The 18,179-nt window shown below is 44.6% G+C and overlaps 1 protein-coding gene and 1 long non-coding RNA gene across 4 annotated transcripts; one reads left to right on the forward strand and one right to left on the reverse strand.

Annotated features, from left to right (window-relative positions):
- Positions 1 to 3,587: 3,587 nt before the first annotated feature.
- On the reverse strand, positions 3,588 to 8,122 carry TSPYL5 (TSPY like 5). Of its 3 annotated transcripts, none has more exons than XM_032610362.1 (2): positions 5,825 to 8,122; positions 3,588 to 4,471 (listed from the first exon to the last, which is right to left on the reverse strand). In XM_032610362.1, the coding sequence occupies exon 1, from the start codon at positions 7,951 to 7,953 to the stop codon at positions 6,697 to 6,699; it is 1,257 nt and encodes a 418-aa protein (XP_032466253.1). In that variant the 5' UTR covers positions 7,954 to 8,122; the 3' UTR covers positions 3,588 to 4,471; positions 5,825 to 6,696. The 3 variants fall into 3 exon arrangements, with proteins under 3 accessions (XP_032466253.1, XP_032466251.1, XP_032466252.1); XM_032610360.1 differs by having other exon boundaries at positions 5,781 to 8,122; XM_032610361.1 differs by having other exon boundaries at positions 5,747 to 8,122.
- A 6-nt stretch (positions 8,123 to 8,128) lies between these two features.
- On the forward strand, positions 8,129 to 18,099 carry LOC116742615. Its single transcript, XR_004346520.1, has 3 exons — positions 8,129 to 8,445; positions 8,638 to 16,589; positions 17,799 to 18,099. It is a non-coding gene; the product is annotated as an uncharacterized LOC116742615 (long non-coding RNA).
- The last annotated feature ends 80 nt before the right edge of the window (positions 18,100 to 18,179 follow it).

Consider the following 18,179-nt stretch of genomic DNA (forward strand, 5'->3'; position numbering starts at 1 on the left):
AGAAGAGGACGGGGAGAGCTGGGGAAAGCACAGATGCACACGCCTCCAGGTATTAAGTGGTGTTCCAGGTCACCAGCACAGCCACGCCACCCCAAACAGGATGAACCTACAAGTGACTAAGATCTCCCAGCAATTCTAGACTTCTGATCTCTTATTCCTTGATGGCAGAACCCCACTCCCATGAGAGATGCTGAAAAGTGCTAGATTTCCTTGGAGCAGAGTGTGACCCATTTCTGGCCCAAGGGACCTGACTCAGGTCCCCTGAAATCCACCAGGGACTACCAGCAAAGATTTTCTTCCCTGATAAAGACAGAGCGGACCCCCTTCCCCTCCTTCCTGGTTTAAGTGCAGCCGGATGAGGATGTGGTGCTTGGAGCTAGGGAACCATGAGGGGGACCCGGAGCCCTAATATCCCTGTGCTACTGAAGCAAGCCTGCAACTTCCTATCACCCGACTTCTTGTTATGGGAGAACTTCCTGTTATCTTTTTCTCAAATCACTCGTATTTAAGTATTGATACATATAGCCCCAAACCTCACTCAGCCTCCATCTGCAGCCATGTGCGTCTAGAACCAATCCTGACCCTGGGACACAGCAGTTAAAGGAAGCCTCGGCCACAGTCCAGGTCACCCAGGCCATCAAGTCACTGCCCCTAGTTGAGCTCCAACAGCAGCTGCAGTGTGGGATGGTCAGGAAGGTTCACATTCACATGTCAACTCTGATTGACTGGCAGGGACTAAGGTGCTATGCGGAGGGTTCTGATGCGCCGTGTGAAGGGTGAAATACAGGTTCTGTGCAAAGAAGTGCCTAGATTCCTGTGCCAGATACCTGCCCTGGCCGCACGTTTATCATCACATGTATGGAAGGAGTTTGGAAGCAGAAGACCTGAGTTTGAGCCCTGGCTCTATTGCTTACTGGCTTTGTGATTTTGGTCAAGTCACTTAACCTCTTCGAGCCATCTTATGGGATAATTGTTATCACTGAGATAATGAAAGTGAATGTGCTTTGTAAACCATGAAGCACCACGTGTGGGAGTTATTTCATCTTATATTTGTCAAACCTCAACTGAGGACCAGGTTGATAGGAGGTAGGGAGAGGAGGAAGGAATTCAAGGTTCCAGCCTTGGACACCTCACCAGAGGGTGCTGATCCAGGCTAAAGAAGCAGGACTAACACAAGGTCAGAGTTTCAGGTGTAGGTGAATCAGCAGAAGTTGAGTTGTGAGCCTAAATGGTGAAATATAGTTGGAGAAGATGTCAAAAGCAGAAGTGAAGATGCTAAGGACAAAGAGATAGAAACCACAGACTGGAGATGGGATCTCTGCTTTTTTTTTTTTTTTTTTTTTTACTTCTTCGGCACCGGAGGGATATGTCCCCACCCAGCAGTTAACAGTGGCTCCCCAAGGCTGAGGACCTCAAGGGGTAAGAGGGTAGGAGTTTCCAAAATCTTCAGAGGGGCAAAGGGGGGTGTGGTCCCCTCCCTAGGTGAAGCCACCCCAGGACAGCGTGCCTCCTTCCCTTGTAGCAAATCAGTGCAGTAAGACCAGAAGGGGAAGCCCAAAGTGTAAGAAGAGACAGTCAGAAGTAGACAGACTTTCGATAAGCTACAGGTAGCAAGACCATTTATTTTTCTCTTCCCCCCTCCCCTACGGCATAGCACAAACTCACGACATTCCGAAAAAGCCCAGCAAGTAACAAGTTAAGAAATCAGAAGGCCTTTTGCAATAAAACTAGGTGAGAAAGGGGTAAGGGACTTTTAACAAGAATTACTCCAAGAAGCCCTTACTCTCCAGGTTATTAAGAGTCTAAATTGCCTTGTGATGTCTGACCTAGAGGCCAGAGAATGATCCCCCATATGTATCTAAAACACCCACCAGCCCCATGCAGGAAAAGGGGAAAAAAAAAAAAAACAGATTGATGACAATTCCAAGCAAAAGCTGAGAGGAAGCTGAAACCCAGAAGGGGGGCAGAGTTCAAAGCTGTATTTGTCCATCACTTTATCTCTAATGTCTACAACAGAGATGATGAATGAATGGGCCTCTGGGGTGGTGAGGAGCCCCAGATCGGATGGGCTCTGCAAGGTAGTGAATGGAGGGGTGTGAAAGGGTCCTGGGAAGTGGAGGCTCCACGCCTGTGAAGAAGCAAGTGTGCGAGAGGAACTGGACAGAGCCCCTCCAGTTTGTAGCCCCAGAGGACTCTGCACGGGTCTCAAGAGGACGCTCACGCCTGAAGGACAGGCTTCCCTCCTTTCTCTTTTGCACTCCACCTATCACTAATAGTGAGGCTCTGGGTGTTTAATTTTTTAGTTGAAAACATTCAAAATTGGGAGATTCTACATATTCTGATTCCCCCCATTCCTTTTTGAAGATGGAGCGACACTAGGCCTGCGGGCCCCCAGGTAAACGATCCGGCACTGCCCAACAGCTGCCCCGATTTACACACAACACCCACCTCTGCCCACTGCTCCCAGACACACACACAGGTAAGGCCGTGAAAACACAGAGAAGACGAGCACCTGTAAGCCCAGGAGAGAGGCCTTCAGAAGAAACTAACCCTGCCGACACCTCGATCTCAGACTTCTAAGCCTCCAGAACCGGAAATAAATTTCTGTTAAGTCATCCAGTCTGTGGTATCTTGTTATGGAAGCCCTAGCGAATTAATACATACATCCTTATGAAACAAATATGGGCCACTTCACAAATTTAATTACCAGCCTAGCCCTAAGGCATTTGAAAATACACTGTTTTAAATTCATTCTTTCATTCAACATTTGAGCACCTACTATGCCCTGAACACTGCACGTTTATTGATCCAAGCCCAGTATCTTATAAACCAATTTTATTCTCTTGTTATTTAACAACCCACTTCTGACTTCTTCCAACCATTTTCTGCTGGGAAGCTTTATGTGGCATTTGGTTGTCAGCTGCTGATTCTCCTGATTAATGGAAAATGGTCTTTGTCACGAACGGTATCAGAAATCCTAGTTCTCAACTCCGGCTAGACATCAGAATCATCCGGGATGTTTTTAAAATACCTACACCTGGATCAGTCCCTTCCTCCATTCTGATTTAGTTGGTATTTGTGAGGAGCTCTGCCAGGATGTGTATATTTCTTTAAGCTTCCCAGATAATTCTGATGTGCAACCAAGACAGCATTGTTATTCTAGCTTGAAGGTCCTTGAAGGTCACCTCCTTTGCTACTCAAAGTACAGTTCGCAACCTGCCAGCACCAGCATCACCTGGAAGTGTGTTAGAACTGCAGAATCTCAGGTTCCACCCTGGACTACTGCATCAAAATTCATATTTTAACAGGATTCCCCACAAAATTCAGAGGTACTCTAAAATTTGAGAAACACTGGATTTCCACTAGAATTACCTGGAAAGCTTGTTAAAAACAAGACTGCCTGCCCAGAACCACAGAATCGCAATCTCTGGTATGGGCTTGGGAATCAGAATTTTATATATCGTTAATGTAGCTAGTCACACATGGGCCTGAGGCTTAGGAATCACTCACGTATGCCATAGTATACATCCCCTCAACTACCCAGCCTCTGCTTAACCTTCCAATTCTTTTTCAAAGATAAAAAAATGTAACAGAGATACAGGCTTTTATTTTTTCCATCACGCATGCAAACTTACAACTATTTAAACTGTTTCAGAACAAAGAAATAATTGTATTACCAGGGTGTCAATTACCAAGTAAGACGACCAGTTACTGATTACTGTTGGGGGGTTATTATCACAGAACACAGCAACAATTTCCAAATTATACTTTCAAGCCCAGAGTTGTATTATGAGACCAGGACAAGCTGATAATTCTAACAGTCACACAAGTCTCCATCTTACACAGGAAAAAAGACTGATGCTCTGGTGAAAGATCTCAAGTAAGCACCTTATCAAAGACTGATCAGTCTTTATCAGCGAACGGTCTCTCTCTCCTTTTGCGGATGCAGGGAAAAGGCAGCATCCCCTTCATCTCTTTGTGCGACTTCTTGTTACTTGCGAAGACTTTCAATCTAAGGCCCACCTCTGGAACTTCATTAGTTAACACGAAAAGCAAAAAACAGACCTGATGTGATAATGACAATGCACCCCACCACTATCACCACCAACACACAGTCCCAATCTCCCAAAGCAGTCCTGGTTGAAATGGCACAGGATCTTGGACTTTTGATAAACAATACAGGCAGGGAGAGGGAGACACAGATGAAACCAGGTTGATCATAATTGATAACTGATGTAGCTAGGCGATGGGCACACGGGGTCCAGAGACCATCCTCTCCACTTCTGTGCACGTCTGAAAATGTCCATAACAAAGAAGAAGCAGCTCAAAAAAAAAAAAAAAAAAAAAAAAGGCAGGCAGACCTGTACAGTTCTATTTTCCCATTAAGCAAAAAATGAGGAAAGTGGTTAGATTTACTTAGAGACAAAATAAGCAGCATATACATTAATCTTCCACATACACAAGGCCACACCTAGAACAAAAGAGAAAGCATCCAAAGTAACATTATTCTGTTTTTGTTTGTTTCTATGATTTATAAAATCCACTAATGATGAGAGAGAGACGGGACAAAGCTTTGGGCATACCCTCACCTAGGCATCGCATTTGCCCACAGCCCTTTAATTCTCCCATCCCCACCCTGGGGAAGGTCCCTCCCCATCCACTCCAACACTGAGAGGCAGGCGTGTTCTCCCTGAGGCTCCTCAAGCCATTTCTATCTGCTCTTCCAGGCCCGCTCCACACCAGACTCATTCCCACTCTGTGTTTTTGCCCCAACTCCCCTGCCCAAAACACCCTCTCGACAGCTCTGAGTCAAGACCTCCCTAGCCCCTGGGGAACTCAGAACAAGGTCTTCCATAAGGAAAGGGACGCTGGTGGATGGAGGGCAAGTGTAGACACAGTCCTACTTTCCCACCCTCAGGGATAAGGGGGAAAGAGGGCACAGGTGAGCCTGGGCAGGGAGGGCCCAGATCAGCTTTTACACCCACAGGAAATGAACCTTGGAGATTCAGAACAGGTTCTGCCCACCCCCATCCCCATGCCCCAGGAGACAGCCTTGGGATCCCCCACCCTATAAACCAAAGCCTACTTCTACGGGTATTTGAGGGTAGAAGCCAAGAGAGCAAAGGACTGCTAAGGGTGGGAAAGCTGGGGAATGAGGTTCCAGAGGGCGAGAGGCTACCACAGAGGAAGAAAGAGCAGGAGGCAACTGGGTCTTAAGGGACAGAGGAAAAGGTCGGAACAGGAGTAACCCTGGTTCACAACACTGCTGCCTGGGGGGTTATCATTCTAGCAGATACACAGCCATGAAAAGAGTTTTCAACATCAGAATTATAGCGTGAACCCAGGAGTCGGGAGCAGGGTCTGAACCCAGACCCACTTGGCCTTCTGGCTTCCTCTACCCTCTTCCAGCCCAGTGTGTGCGTGTGTACAGCAAGTCCCCAGCTATCTCGCTACCTGTATGTAGAAAACCCTGGTTTTAGAATTGTTTTGTTTTCTCTTTCTGAGATGCGGTACTACTGAAACAAAAAAAAAAAAAAAAAAGGAAGGGAGGGAGGAGTGGTAGACAGGACAGGGAGAGAGGGAAGGGAGAGAGGGAGGGAAGGAAGAGTGAGGAAGGAGGCGTGGAGGTGTGTGAGATGAAGTAGCCACAGGCCCACAGATCAGAAATACCTCTTCCCCAGCAACCCCACTATAGCACTCTGGTCATGTGTGAGGAAGGGATGAGGGGAGTTGATAATCAAGATACCTAGATTATAGGTGAGTCCAGTCCCCACCCTCACCTGGAGCCACAGCTTGATGGCAGTGAACACATGTCCATACATACCAGCCCGCCCATCAGTCCGGCAGCCAGGAGGGTTGCTGGAAGGCTGGGGAGGGTAGGTGTGTGTCTCAAACACCGGCAGGGGGCCTGGGTCCACAAGCAGTTCTTGAGGTCCTTGTTGACCAGGAAGCCAACTGGGGCCGATAGCAACCTAGACAAAACTCAATGGCCTCATAGTGACGGGTCATGGTGCAGACCCTGACGAAGGTTCACCAGGAGAAGGGCCCAGAGGCAGGAAGAGATGCATGATGGTACAGAACACATGGCATACTGCTTCTCACCCTTAACCTCATCTGTGTCCAGGAGGACAGCATGGGCCCCTGGCCAAAGCCAGAGATCTTGTAGATGGCACCTTGGCTGGTGACCCCAGAGCCACGGAACAATCAGTTTTGGCTGACGGCCAATACCATGTGCACAAGCTTCATTTTGCAGTGGCAACAGAAGAGCTTGCCATAGATGGCATGCATGGTCACATGAACCAGCCAGCAAGTCACGGGCCCTGAAGTAGCAGAGCTTAAGGATGCACTGGTCCTCTTGTGGGATGACTCATGAGTGTCCACGTTAAAGACAGGTGGGAAAGGCCAGAGCCAAGAACAGGGTCCAGGCAACGTAGATAAAGGCAGCACACATCTGAATCATGTGTGTTTAACATATAAACAGTAGGGGTGAGATCACGTAACATGTGACACTAACGTAAAAAAGCAAGAATGCCATGGGGAGGCAAAAGAACATATCATAAACACCATATTCTTGTAACTAAAGTCCAAAGGGAACACAGTGCACAGAGGTCAACATGAAGAGAAGGCAGACAGCCAAACACATGTGGTCAGCTGGGCACGGGTCCAGCAGGAGGTAGTAGGGAGACTTGTGCAGAATCAGTTGGAATTGTTTACCCCAGGCTCTGGGGTGTCCACTGGCTGCCTTGCTGGACATGGCCTGCCCTCCTTTCCTTTCTCTGCTCGGGCCCCTTCACTCATAAGGTAGTACTGCAGGGGATTGGGCCACAACTCCTCGTTGATTATCTCCACAATCTTGTCAGACTCAATGGAGCTGTGGTTTGAAAACCACCCAAAGAAGCTCCGGGTGTCATCTGGGTTCCCCTGGCTTAGGGACTGAAGATCGTGCCCTGGGAGCCACTGGATTGGAGTAGAACGAGACACCACCTGACCGGAAGGACCACACCCATATTCCTTGATGAGCACCTTATTTTGGAAATAGGGGTTGCGCCCAAAGTAGAACTTGATCTTGTAGCCCAATCTGGCAAGGCCAAGCTCTTCCACCTCCAAGCTGTTCAAGTAGCTGAGTGCCTCTTTATCTTGGTTGTTCAGAAAGGATGAGAGCTGGGGGTGGTTCTGAAAAGCCTGCCCCCAGAAGCCCGGGATATTCTGGATGAGGAGGTTCCTGCGCTCTAAGTGGTGCAGTCGCAACTGCCCAAACTTGCGGGAGAGCCGCAGGTAGGCCCTGTCCGCCTGGGCGTTCATGGTCTCCAACTTCAGCTGGACGTTCTCCAGTGTATCCATGCTGCCATCTGTTGCCGGGGGCCCTGACCCTGCATCCTTCTCCACCTTCTCTTCCTCTACCACTGGAACGGAGGCAGACTCCCCAGTGGTCCCTTTCTTCGGTTTCCCAACAGCTACGGCCGGAGACGCCCTGCCCACTGCGCTACAGGTAACTGGGGCCTTCTTCCCAGCGGGGCAGCGTCGATTTCCAACGCGAGGGACATTTTTCGGCCTTCCCATGGGCCCCGCGGTTCCCACGAAGACAGTGTCTGTCGGCAGGCGCTCCGAGAGGGTTGTGGCAATCCCCGGGCCGGGCCTGTATGCGGCCTGCCTGCTATCCCCCTCAGCCCGGGCCCGGAGCGCGAGGCCACAGTCCAGGGGGAGCCGGCAGGCACCCTCTTCCCCGGGCCGGCGGGGCGGCGCGGGCTCAGCGGTTTCAGCGGTTTCCAGGCCACCCCAACCCGCGCCAGCCTGCACCTGTGCCTCCTGGGTCTCCTCCCCGAGCCTCTGGCACTGTGGAGGGTCCGGGTCGCGTGAGGCGTCGTCAGGAGTAGCGCGGACTCGGCCTTTGGCGCGGCCTTTGCCACGGTTTTTGGCGCGGCTGGACTTTTTACCCCTACTTCGGCCGCTCATGATGGTAACGGACTCAACTTCAAACGCACGCTCCGGCCTGCGGCCCCTGGCGCCAGCTCGCTGTCCCTACCGAGAGGCCCTCTCCATGGCAACCGTCTACGTCACGACTGCACGACGGTACCGTAGCGCGAGGACTGGATGCGCCCGGTGATTGGCTCCAGTGCCGCAGCTGCGCACCAGCCGACCCTCACAGACGCCCCCACCCCCATCTCACCCCAGCTCGCTCTCACTGTTCAAGAGGGCAGTCCTTTCGCTTAGTTTCTTCTCGTTGGTCTCAGTTGTGCCCTCGCGGTCCTCTTATACAAGACACCCTCAAGACAGCCATCATGTCAGTTCCCCTACCATATACTTTCTAAGCTAAATATCTAAAGTTCCTTCAGTTATCTTCTGTGACATCTATCACGATGAAACTGCTCCTGGTCTCTATGTCTCATCTTTGAAAGCCTTTGCTGAGGGATTTGCCCAGGTACCTTAACTCCAGGGACTTTAAAGGTAGGTACCGTAATGCCAGGCCACAAAGCAATGTGATACGTGGTGGGATGTTAGTACTAACTACTTAAAAAAAAAAAAAAAATAGCAACTGCTATTTTATGAGTATCATTATGTGTCAGGCACTTTACTATGTGCTTTATATGCATTTTCTCAATATGTTAAGGAGGTATTGTTATCATTCTCATTTTCCAGATGAGAAAACTGTGGCTCAGAGATGCCGAGGAACATTCCTGAGGTAACGCAATAAGGCATGGAAGCTCAATTCTAACCCAATTCAGACTCATAACCTTTATTTTATATTCACAGGTGTCTAATCCTTCCAGACCTGCTCAGCTGTAAATTACTGCGTTAGCGCTTAAGAAGGCCAGCCTTGCCTGTTAAACCAGCATCAGCCGAGCACCTCTTCATCCTGGGACCATGACCTGAGTCCTCTAGCTGCCTCAGGCCTAATTTACAGAGCTGGGCTATCACTCAAGGTATAGGGCCAGGAGTGAAGGATACAAGTCAGAATTTCTATAACTGGAGTCAGATGGGAATGTGGTCAGAGAATTATTTAATTATCATTCAAGGAGTGGAGCAGGGCTTCCCAGGTTAAAGTTCAGAAGCAGACCCTCCATAGTGGCAGTGAGGAGGCCCTAGAAACTTCTTAGAGACTGCAAAGAAACAGCCAGACAACCTATTTCGTGTTCACAAGAGAGCCCTGGACCATGCTTTTACTAGCTAGGTGAAAGGACCATGAAATAGTGAAGCCAGTGACAAGGTTATGACCAGTATGAAAGTTTTCAGGTTGTCTCTTTAAGTTCAAAGGGAACAAGAAGGCCCTTGCAACCAGCTAATGGAGAGGTAAGCCCCAGCGTCTCTGGGTTCTCAATACCTCTTACACTCATTACTCTCTTGTACTCTCTTGTGGTTGTGGCCCGGCAGCCTGGCATCACCTGGAAGCTCGTTAAAAATGCAGAATTTCAGGCCCTACCCCAGACCAGCTAAATCAGAATTTGACTTTTAACAAGATCTCAGTTGGTTTGTATCCGCATTAAAATTGAAGTATAGGAGACAAGGAAAAAGAGGAATTGTTTGATACAGTTGAGCCTTACTTTAAACCAGCCTGATACAAATGACTCTAACTTTCCCAAAGATTCTACAGTAGCTTGCAAGGCTCTCCGTGATCTGCCAAGTTCCCTCCCTGCCACTACCCAACTTACCTCTCTGACCTCATCCTCTTGTCTCTCCCACCCCCTTCCAACTACACTGGCCTACTTACTGTTCTTCAAAATTCTAGGTAGGCTCCTGCCTCAGGGTCTTTGCACTGGCTCTTCCTTCTGCCTTAAATGCTCTTCCCCTAGATATGGTTTACCACCTTGGCTGGCTCCCTTCGCACTTTGCTCAAATGTAACCTTCTCAATGACCATCCTATTTAAAATTGCCACCCAGCTCCATCCTTCTAACTCTGCACTAACTTTTTTTATTCCTTAGCACTTGTCACCTTCTAACACGCTACCAATTATTTATTATGTGTATTATTTAACTGTCGCTCCTCACTAGAGTGTCAGCTCCATGAGGGCAGGGATCTTTGTTTTGTTCACTTGTGACTACAACAGTGTCTGATACATGAAAAGCACTCAATAAGTGAAATAACCAATCAAAGGAGAATTTTTTAGAAATGAGTTTATAAATTGATTCTGATTCTGAAATCAGAATACCCCTCTTTTCCCCACAGAAGCAATTTTATAGACAAAGGTTGTATACTCAAATCAATGCATGGAAACCTATCAAACTCATAATTTAGCTAAAAAATCATCTTTTGATATGGGCACCATTCAGGGACAATCTTAGGTAAAAAATCTAGAGTGACACATTTAAAAATTAAATTAGGGGAATTCATATTTGACTTAAAAGGGATTAAGCCAAGGGTTACCTTAAACTCTTGTTGAGGGCCCTTTCATCATCACTTCTTCCCAAGGTCTTCCATGATCACTCCAGACCACAGTAAGCAGCCCTGTCCTTGATCTTACGGAGGAGCTGTTAACTATAATATATTCATTTAGCAATCAGAAATGCAGTTTTTGTGCCAGTCCTTGTACAGAATTACCTCTTAAGCCAGATAACCACAGTCTGGAATTCTCTGTAATCTCAGGGGGAAAAAAATTAGCTGAAGCAGCCACTATCCCTCTGTAAACTGCAGAAATTGATAGATTGGCCCACTTCTCAGAGCACTAACAGCTGGACCAAGCTCTGTTGTCCAGAGCCTTAATCCAGCATCAGCGTCTGCGTCATGTAGCGCTCAGCCATGGCTAAACCACTGCAGGATTAACGTAGGCTGGCCGCTGCAAACAGTGTTTAGCGTACAACCTGCTTGAGCCTGTTTTCATCATGTCAGAGAGACAAGCAGCAGGTAAAGGGAAGCAAATGTGAGACTAACACCTTATATAAAGATACTCCTCTTCTCCTTGAGAAGCTGGCCTGTGCTACTGAACTGAACTGTTGGTTTTCTTCCGAGGTATTGATATTTAATTTATATGAGACTATATCTTGGGTTCCCAGTTAGATAGTAGACTGTATAAGGGTAGAGACTGTGTCTCTTTCTTTTATCCCTCAAAGCACCTAGCGTGGCCCTTGCACATACTAGTAATTATAACCAAAGTTCACATTTATTTTGTACTTTATACAGTACCATGTTCTAATTCACTGAATCCCTACAACCATGCCATGGGTAATATAATTATACATACACATACGTGTACATACACGTTCATATATAGATAAACTAATACCTATATATATCAATTAGTCATGAATCATTTTCTATGGGGTGTATATGTGGCATGATGATACTAAACAGAAGTGAGTTTCATTTCAACAGTCCAGGTTGAGAATAAAGCATCTTCGTTTGCACTGCATTTGTCATGAGCATTCTATGACTATTATGAAGGAAATACAAATTTACTCTCATGAACTCAGAAATCTGGAAGCAATTTGGCCTTTTCCCAAAAATTAGGCATTAAATCCACAGTAATGTAAGCATTTAATTGATTCTCTTAAATAGTTGATCATTAGCAAATATTTATTAAAAGCTCATAAAAACACTTTTCAAAATATTAGAATAACTAGTCGTCACTTCTCTGAAAATTGTACTTCCTCCATTCCTTTTAAGGTCTGATTTCCTCCAATCATAGAAATTAACAGGCTGGGAAAAGACATTCCAGTCATCCAACCTATTGCACAGCCAAGAGAACAATGTTCCCCACCGTCTCCCTGCCGAAGGGCTTTAAGATCCCAGATGACATTTTTTAGCCACAAAGGTTTTCTCTTCCCCCAAGGAGATAGTTTGAGTCTGTTAGATCAAACCGTGAGTATTGCTTCCTATAAGACATTTTGCCAACTAACCCTCCCAGATTTGGAGGATCATAGAAAAGGAGTGGCATAGGGAATATTTTTCAAAGCCAAGGAGGGAGAGAAAAATCTGCCTCTTAATGGTAAATTTCAAAAACTGTTTGAATTTAACATCTTGAATAATATGCCTAGCTTCTTCCCAGTTCCCACTCACAGCCAAAGACCAAAATTTTACAGCACCACCTAAGTTATTCAGTTCATGTCGTATAAGTAGCTGTAAAACATTTTTAAATATTGACAGGTGTATTCTTCCTTCCTGGCATTTTCTTTTTACCCTACAACATTTTCACCATAAAAATTAGACCTTTAGGCTAAGGCTTTTGTTCTAGAGAAGGGAAAATACTGAAGAACCCAGCAAGAGCAGAATTTAGCAACTCAGATTCTTCACTTTGAATTTCAAAATAGGTTCTTGAGAGGGGAAGATACAATAGCATTGAAAGAGAAAAAAAATTTTTAGCTCTGCAAGAGCAAACCTGGGAGCATTAAGAGCATAGAGTTTATAATATAAACCACAAAGGAAGAAAAACATGCGATGATATACAAGCCAGATCTCCACCACACAAAGAGGAGACTAAAACCTTTCCTGAGCTGGGGTTGAAGAGCTTGGGGAAATTTTAGAGAGTACATTGTTGGTGCAGGATCTATAGAAAGGAATTCTCACAGTTACCCCTCCAGGGGTCAGACCTCTTAGAGAGCTAGTAGAGTCCATCCTCCCTGGAAAGACAGAAATCTGAGAGTAGGGAGGACTAGTTCCCGACTTGAAAACTAGAACTCAGACAAGAAATCCTCTTAGAGGGCTTCGTTCCATCACAAGGATAAGTATTGCCAAAGGAAGGTCTTTGAATTTTAAGTGTTTTAAGTGATAAGTTACCTAGTTACTTGAATTACCATGTTTAAGTTCATCTGAACTTTATAAATTGCTGCAACTATGAAAATTCATACCCATTACAATAACATTACCTAGACCAGACCCAATATCTAATGGGTTTAAGCCATGCAATACCAAAGGCAAAGAAACTTAAGGGACGGGTGACTGCAAAACTCTTTAGAAGATAAATGGCATTGATAATTTTAGAAAATAACAGAGGGTATTAAAAAGAAGCCTCATAAAACATGGTTATGATTGCAAAAATCAAAAAATTTATGAAACTCCAAGCACCAAATATGAACATTTTCACTACAATTTAGGGGGGGACCCTAAAGCAAAAGTAAGTGCTGTCCAAGAAAGTCTTCCATTGACTGGTTATGTGTTGAACTTAGAACCATGGGTGTACCCCATTTATGGCAGTTATTACTTTTAATATGTAACTTAGTAATTTACCATACACTTGAATTCCACCTCTGGTTGGGTTATATATGCAAGTCTTTGTCTCCAACCAGATCAGGAGCTTTATGATTTACAAAGGCCGATCTTGCCTTCTATGTAAGCTGCACAGTGCCTTCTCTGAATTACCCCACAGTCATCCCCCAATTTCCACACAGCCCTCATCAATTTCCAAAACAAAAATAAGCTGTCCTCAGTCAACGCCTCTACATGTCATCTAGTGCAGAGAACAGTAGGTGCAAGGTCTCTCTCTTCCCTACCATCTCTTTTCATGCCACTCAGGGATGTTTTGTTCATATTACACCCATAAGTTTATTATCTTTATTGTTCCCTTTCCTGTATTTACACACACACTTTTTTATTGAAGTATAGTTGATTTACAGTGTTGATGTTTGTATATATGTATGTTCTTTTTCAGATTCTTTTCTATTATAGGTTATTATGAGATATTGAATATAGTTCCCTGTGCTATACAATAGGTCCTTGTTGTTTCTCTATTTTATATATAGTGGTGTGTATCTGTTAATCCCAAACTCCTAATTTATCTCCCCCTCCCACTATCCCTTTGGTAACCATTCTGTTTTGTAAATAAGCTCATTTGTTTCATTTTTTTAGATTCCACATATAAGTGATATCATAGGCTATTTGTCTTCCTCTGTCTGACTTACTTCACTTAGTATGATAATCTCTTGGTCCGTCCATGTTGCTGCAAATGGCATTATTTCATTCTCTTTTATGGCTGAGTAATATTCTCTTGTATGTATATATCACATCTTCTTATCCATTAATCTGTCGATGGACATTTAGGTTGTTTCCATGTCTTGACTGTTATAAATAGTGCTGCTGTGAACATTGGGGTGCATGTATCTTTTCAAATTAAAGTTTTCATCTTTGCCGGATAGCTGTCCAGGAGTGGGCAGCTCTATTTTTACTTTTTTAAGGAATCTCCATACTTTTCTCCATAGTGGCTGCACCAATTTACATTCCCACCAACATGTACACACACACTCTTAACATCCTTGTGCCTTCTCTTTTTTTCCCAACAACGCATTAATAGTACAGAAATATTCTACAGAAAGAAGTAAAGTTGGTAGATTTTCACTTGGAAGATTAATTGGGAAGAAAAGATCTCAACAGGACTAGGATATGAAACTTGGGATATCCCAGGGAAAAAAAGTCATTAAGAAAGGACAACATGGAAAACAGAAACTGGAATCACCCTCATTTCATATAATCTAAGATCCCGCATGGGTTACACAGGGTCCTGAGATTGAGGAAGGCCAGGATCTTCATGGAGGATGACCAGTACCTGCAGGGAGTTGGGGTCTTAGGGTGGGGGTGGGGAAGTGAATCCTCTTATATCACCCAGCACATCTCACACACCAGCCAGGTAGCTATAGGGATGAGAAGACCCCCCCTCCCCTTATCAAACGAGCCATCAGTTTTCATGAAGCTAGGAGTTTTCATCAAAGACATGGGGAAAATGAACAAAGAATGTTACATTGAATTTTAAATTAATAGGCAAGCATTCTGCAGTTAAAATGTTCAGTTATATGTTGCAACCAACTAGCACCCATAAGCATGAGGTTTCGTTGTTCCATTTCCTTTTACCTGGACTAATTTAACTGAAGATACTCCTTGTCTTCTAGAATGCCTGCTTTGGTTATTCAGTCTGTGTTTGTGTAATATCTGACGGCAATAAGATACTTTAAAAAGCACTCAAAATTAATAGTCAAGAAAAAGAGTAAAAGAAAATAAAGAACTCGAAAATTAAGAAAAAAAACAGTGAAATACAGTCACCCCTCAGTATCATGGGGGATTGGTTTCATGATGTCACCCTGAACAAGAAAATCCAAAGAAGCTTGGGTCAGTCCCATACATAAAATGGTGTAGTATTTGCATATAATCTAGGCATGTCCTCCCATATACTTTAAATCATCTCCAGATTACTTATAATATCTAATACAAGTAAATGCTATGTAAATAGTTGCTGGTGTGCAACAAATTCAAGTTTGCTTTTGAAACTTTCTGGAATTTTTTTTAATACTTTCCATCTGAGGTTGGTTGAATCCACAGATGCAGAACCTGCAGATAATGAAGGGTCAGCTGTCCCCAAATGTGTCCCAATCCGTTGTGTCTCCTACACTTGCTAGAAGCTGGGCACAGATTTGATTCTGACCTTTTATCTACCAGTGCAAAGAGAGAAATCAGATGTGGTGTAACGTTCATAACGTTTGTAATATTAAAAAACAAACAACAAAAAAAAACAGGTTCTCAGAGAAAATGCATTGATTCTCAATGCTGAATCCAGAGAGGAATATCAGGCTTCAAAGTCCCAGTAATATCCTGACACTGAGTCCAGCACCGTGGTACCTGTAGCACCGCCTTATAGGCTGGTGAGCAGCCAGACAAAGAGCCATGTTGTAAATGGAGTTCCATGGCGGTTCAGGTCCAGAGCTAGAAGGCTTAATCCAAGGAGACAGTTTGTAGAATTTTGAGGAGAAAGCTGGGTGTGTGTCTTGAAGTCAGCCTCTGCAGTATGGCCTCCTTGGCTGATGGTGTGCCTGGATACGGCCTAGAGCCACTGGATACGGCCTGGTAGGCATCACATGAAGAGCGGGCTGGTGAATTTCATTCTGCTCCTTGCTACCAAATGGGTCCAGACCTTTCCTGAGAGCCATGCCCTCCTCTCCCATTCCTTCATCTTTTTTTCTGTCTCCCCTCACTTTCTTTTCTTTCCTTCCCCCGTACACTGATGTGTTTAGAGAAACCACTCCAGCTGCTTTAAAAACTATTTTCCAAAAAAAAAAAAACTATTTTCCTGCTCCAGGCCCTCCCCCATCCACACGCAGACTAAGCCGAGTCCCTGTGAAATTAAGCCATGTTTCCCTCTGAGTGGCTCTGTACCTCAGTGTCTCCACACTGTCAGAGGTGTCGGTTGGGGTCAGGGTTCAGGTACAGGACCAGGCACGTGGTATAGGTGAGTGAAGCAGGCCCAGTACAAGCCTTTAGGGAGTTGAAGAGGGAGTTATGCCCCATCTCAGGCTGACAACTGCCACTCCACTTCAGCTGATTGTAGCCATGGAGAAATCTATTTTTATGTGAAATTTCTCACTTTAAAAGTCCTGTGAGAGCCAAACAAGACAATTCTGCTTGTAGGCTCTAATTTGCTACGCCTGTTCTACATCCTTGTTTTTTTTTTAAAAAAAAAAAAACAACTCAGTTTTTTAAAAAACTCAGTTTTTAAGTGAAATCATGAAGGAATGTCTGGAAATTATTTGAATTCCTCCAAAGAAGAGCAGTTTTTGTGGTTGTCCCTCAAGAAGAGCCTATGAACGTAAAGAAAGTTAATATGATCAAGCTGGACTCCACCTTACGTTGTTACGGCAAGTGAGGAACTGATGGCAACTGGGAGACAGCTTTACTCAAGGTGAGCCCAAGTAAGGGATTATATTTTTGTCAAGATTTTTATCCTTTTTCATTTTAAACTGCAAAGATGATGATCATTATTTTTAATTGGTTTTATTTTTTCATACATTAAGACTCTGTGCTACCTCTGATTTCTTAACATGTGTAACTTAGACTCCAAAACTATTTTCATCTCGCTACAATATGAAGGCTTTGCAAGATCAACTCATAGACACATCCATACTGCTCTCTGCACCCAGCAGCCACATCTGGACAGCTCTACTGAGCAACTAATGCAATTCTGACACAAGTGGTAGATTTGAGTGACTAACGCTGCCTCTCTGTTGTTTTTTTCCTCCCCTTCTTAATCAATACCCGTATAATTGATCAGGTAGGCCATATGGCCCCTCTGATTCCCACATTAAGACAATTAGGACACCAGCCAGGTCACTGCTCAAGCTGGCATCCTTCATAACTAAGACAAGAAAACCTAACTCTTTGTCTTCCTCAGAAAAAGCCAACTCCATCTGCTCTTGGGTATGATTCAGTACGAATTCATATGATATCTAGCTAAAAAGGAGTACAGCCACATTTAGAAAAAATATTGCCTAAAAGTGAATTGTATGCCAGTAAGTTTCCCCCTGCAGAATCCAGACTGAAACGTGATAGTAAAAATCTAATGTGATAGTAAAACTCTAACTCAAGAAGAGTGAGTATACAGTGTAGACTAAGATTTTACACACACTCTGAGAGAGAGCTGCTGGTCACTGGAGAGTAGGTAGACTCTCCTACTCTAGGACCGAGTGTCAGAGAGGAAGAGTTAGGAGACTGGGGGATTCTCACAGCTATGAGCTCTAAAATGATAGAGGCGGGGGAGGACTTAGAAATGCAAGGCCAAGTATAAGGAAAGATAAAAGGTCTATTTTCTGGCATCAGGATTTATAGAGGGAACCGCTCCCACACTGCAACCCTCTTTTTATAAGAGAAAATAACAAGCTAAACAGCATGTCGTAGCTGAGATTTCTGGAAAGTCAGCCATTCTCAACATGGAATCTGTGAATCGGGAGCCAATGGGAAGCAAAACAAGTAGCAGTTTGAACACAGAATTATTATTTTATTTAGAACAGAAAGAGAAAATTTACTAAACGTATTTACTAAACATAGGCTAAACATATGACCTATTGGCCAGGAGATTTATGCTTCCCTACGTGATGTGTTCTCTTAACTCCAGCCCCCAACCCCCAAGCAGGAGCAGTGGAGGAAGCAAGAACCACCGCAGCAGGGTTAGTCCTGGAAATGACATTGTGCACCAACAGACTTCTTGCAGAAGGTTTCCAAGCATAAGAGAGACCCCTTAAGTACCTGGGCGGCCCACCCACTACTGAAACAAGACGAAAGTGCCTCTGGGAAGGAGATGACAAATATTCCTCTTGTCTTCCATCACTCAAACCAATTAAAAAGTAAAACAAAAGTACCTAAAAAGAGGCCAACAACCACAATCAATTCTCCCAGTTTATAATCAAACAGGATTTCAGCAACCAATGATGTTAAATAAAATTTCTACCATATGCCTCATGTGTTACTCTAGTAAATGATTTCTTTCATCATCAAG

This window comes from Phocoena sinus, chromosome 17 (assembly GCF_008692025.1).
Source record: "Phocoena sinus isolate mPhoSin1 chromosome 17, mPhoSin1.pri, whole genome shotgun sequence".
NCBI classification, from domain to species: Eukaryota; Metazoa; Chordata; class Mammalia; order Artiodactyla; family Phocoenidae; genus Phocoena; species Phocoena sinus.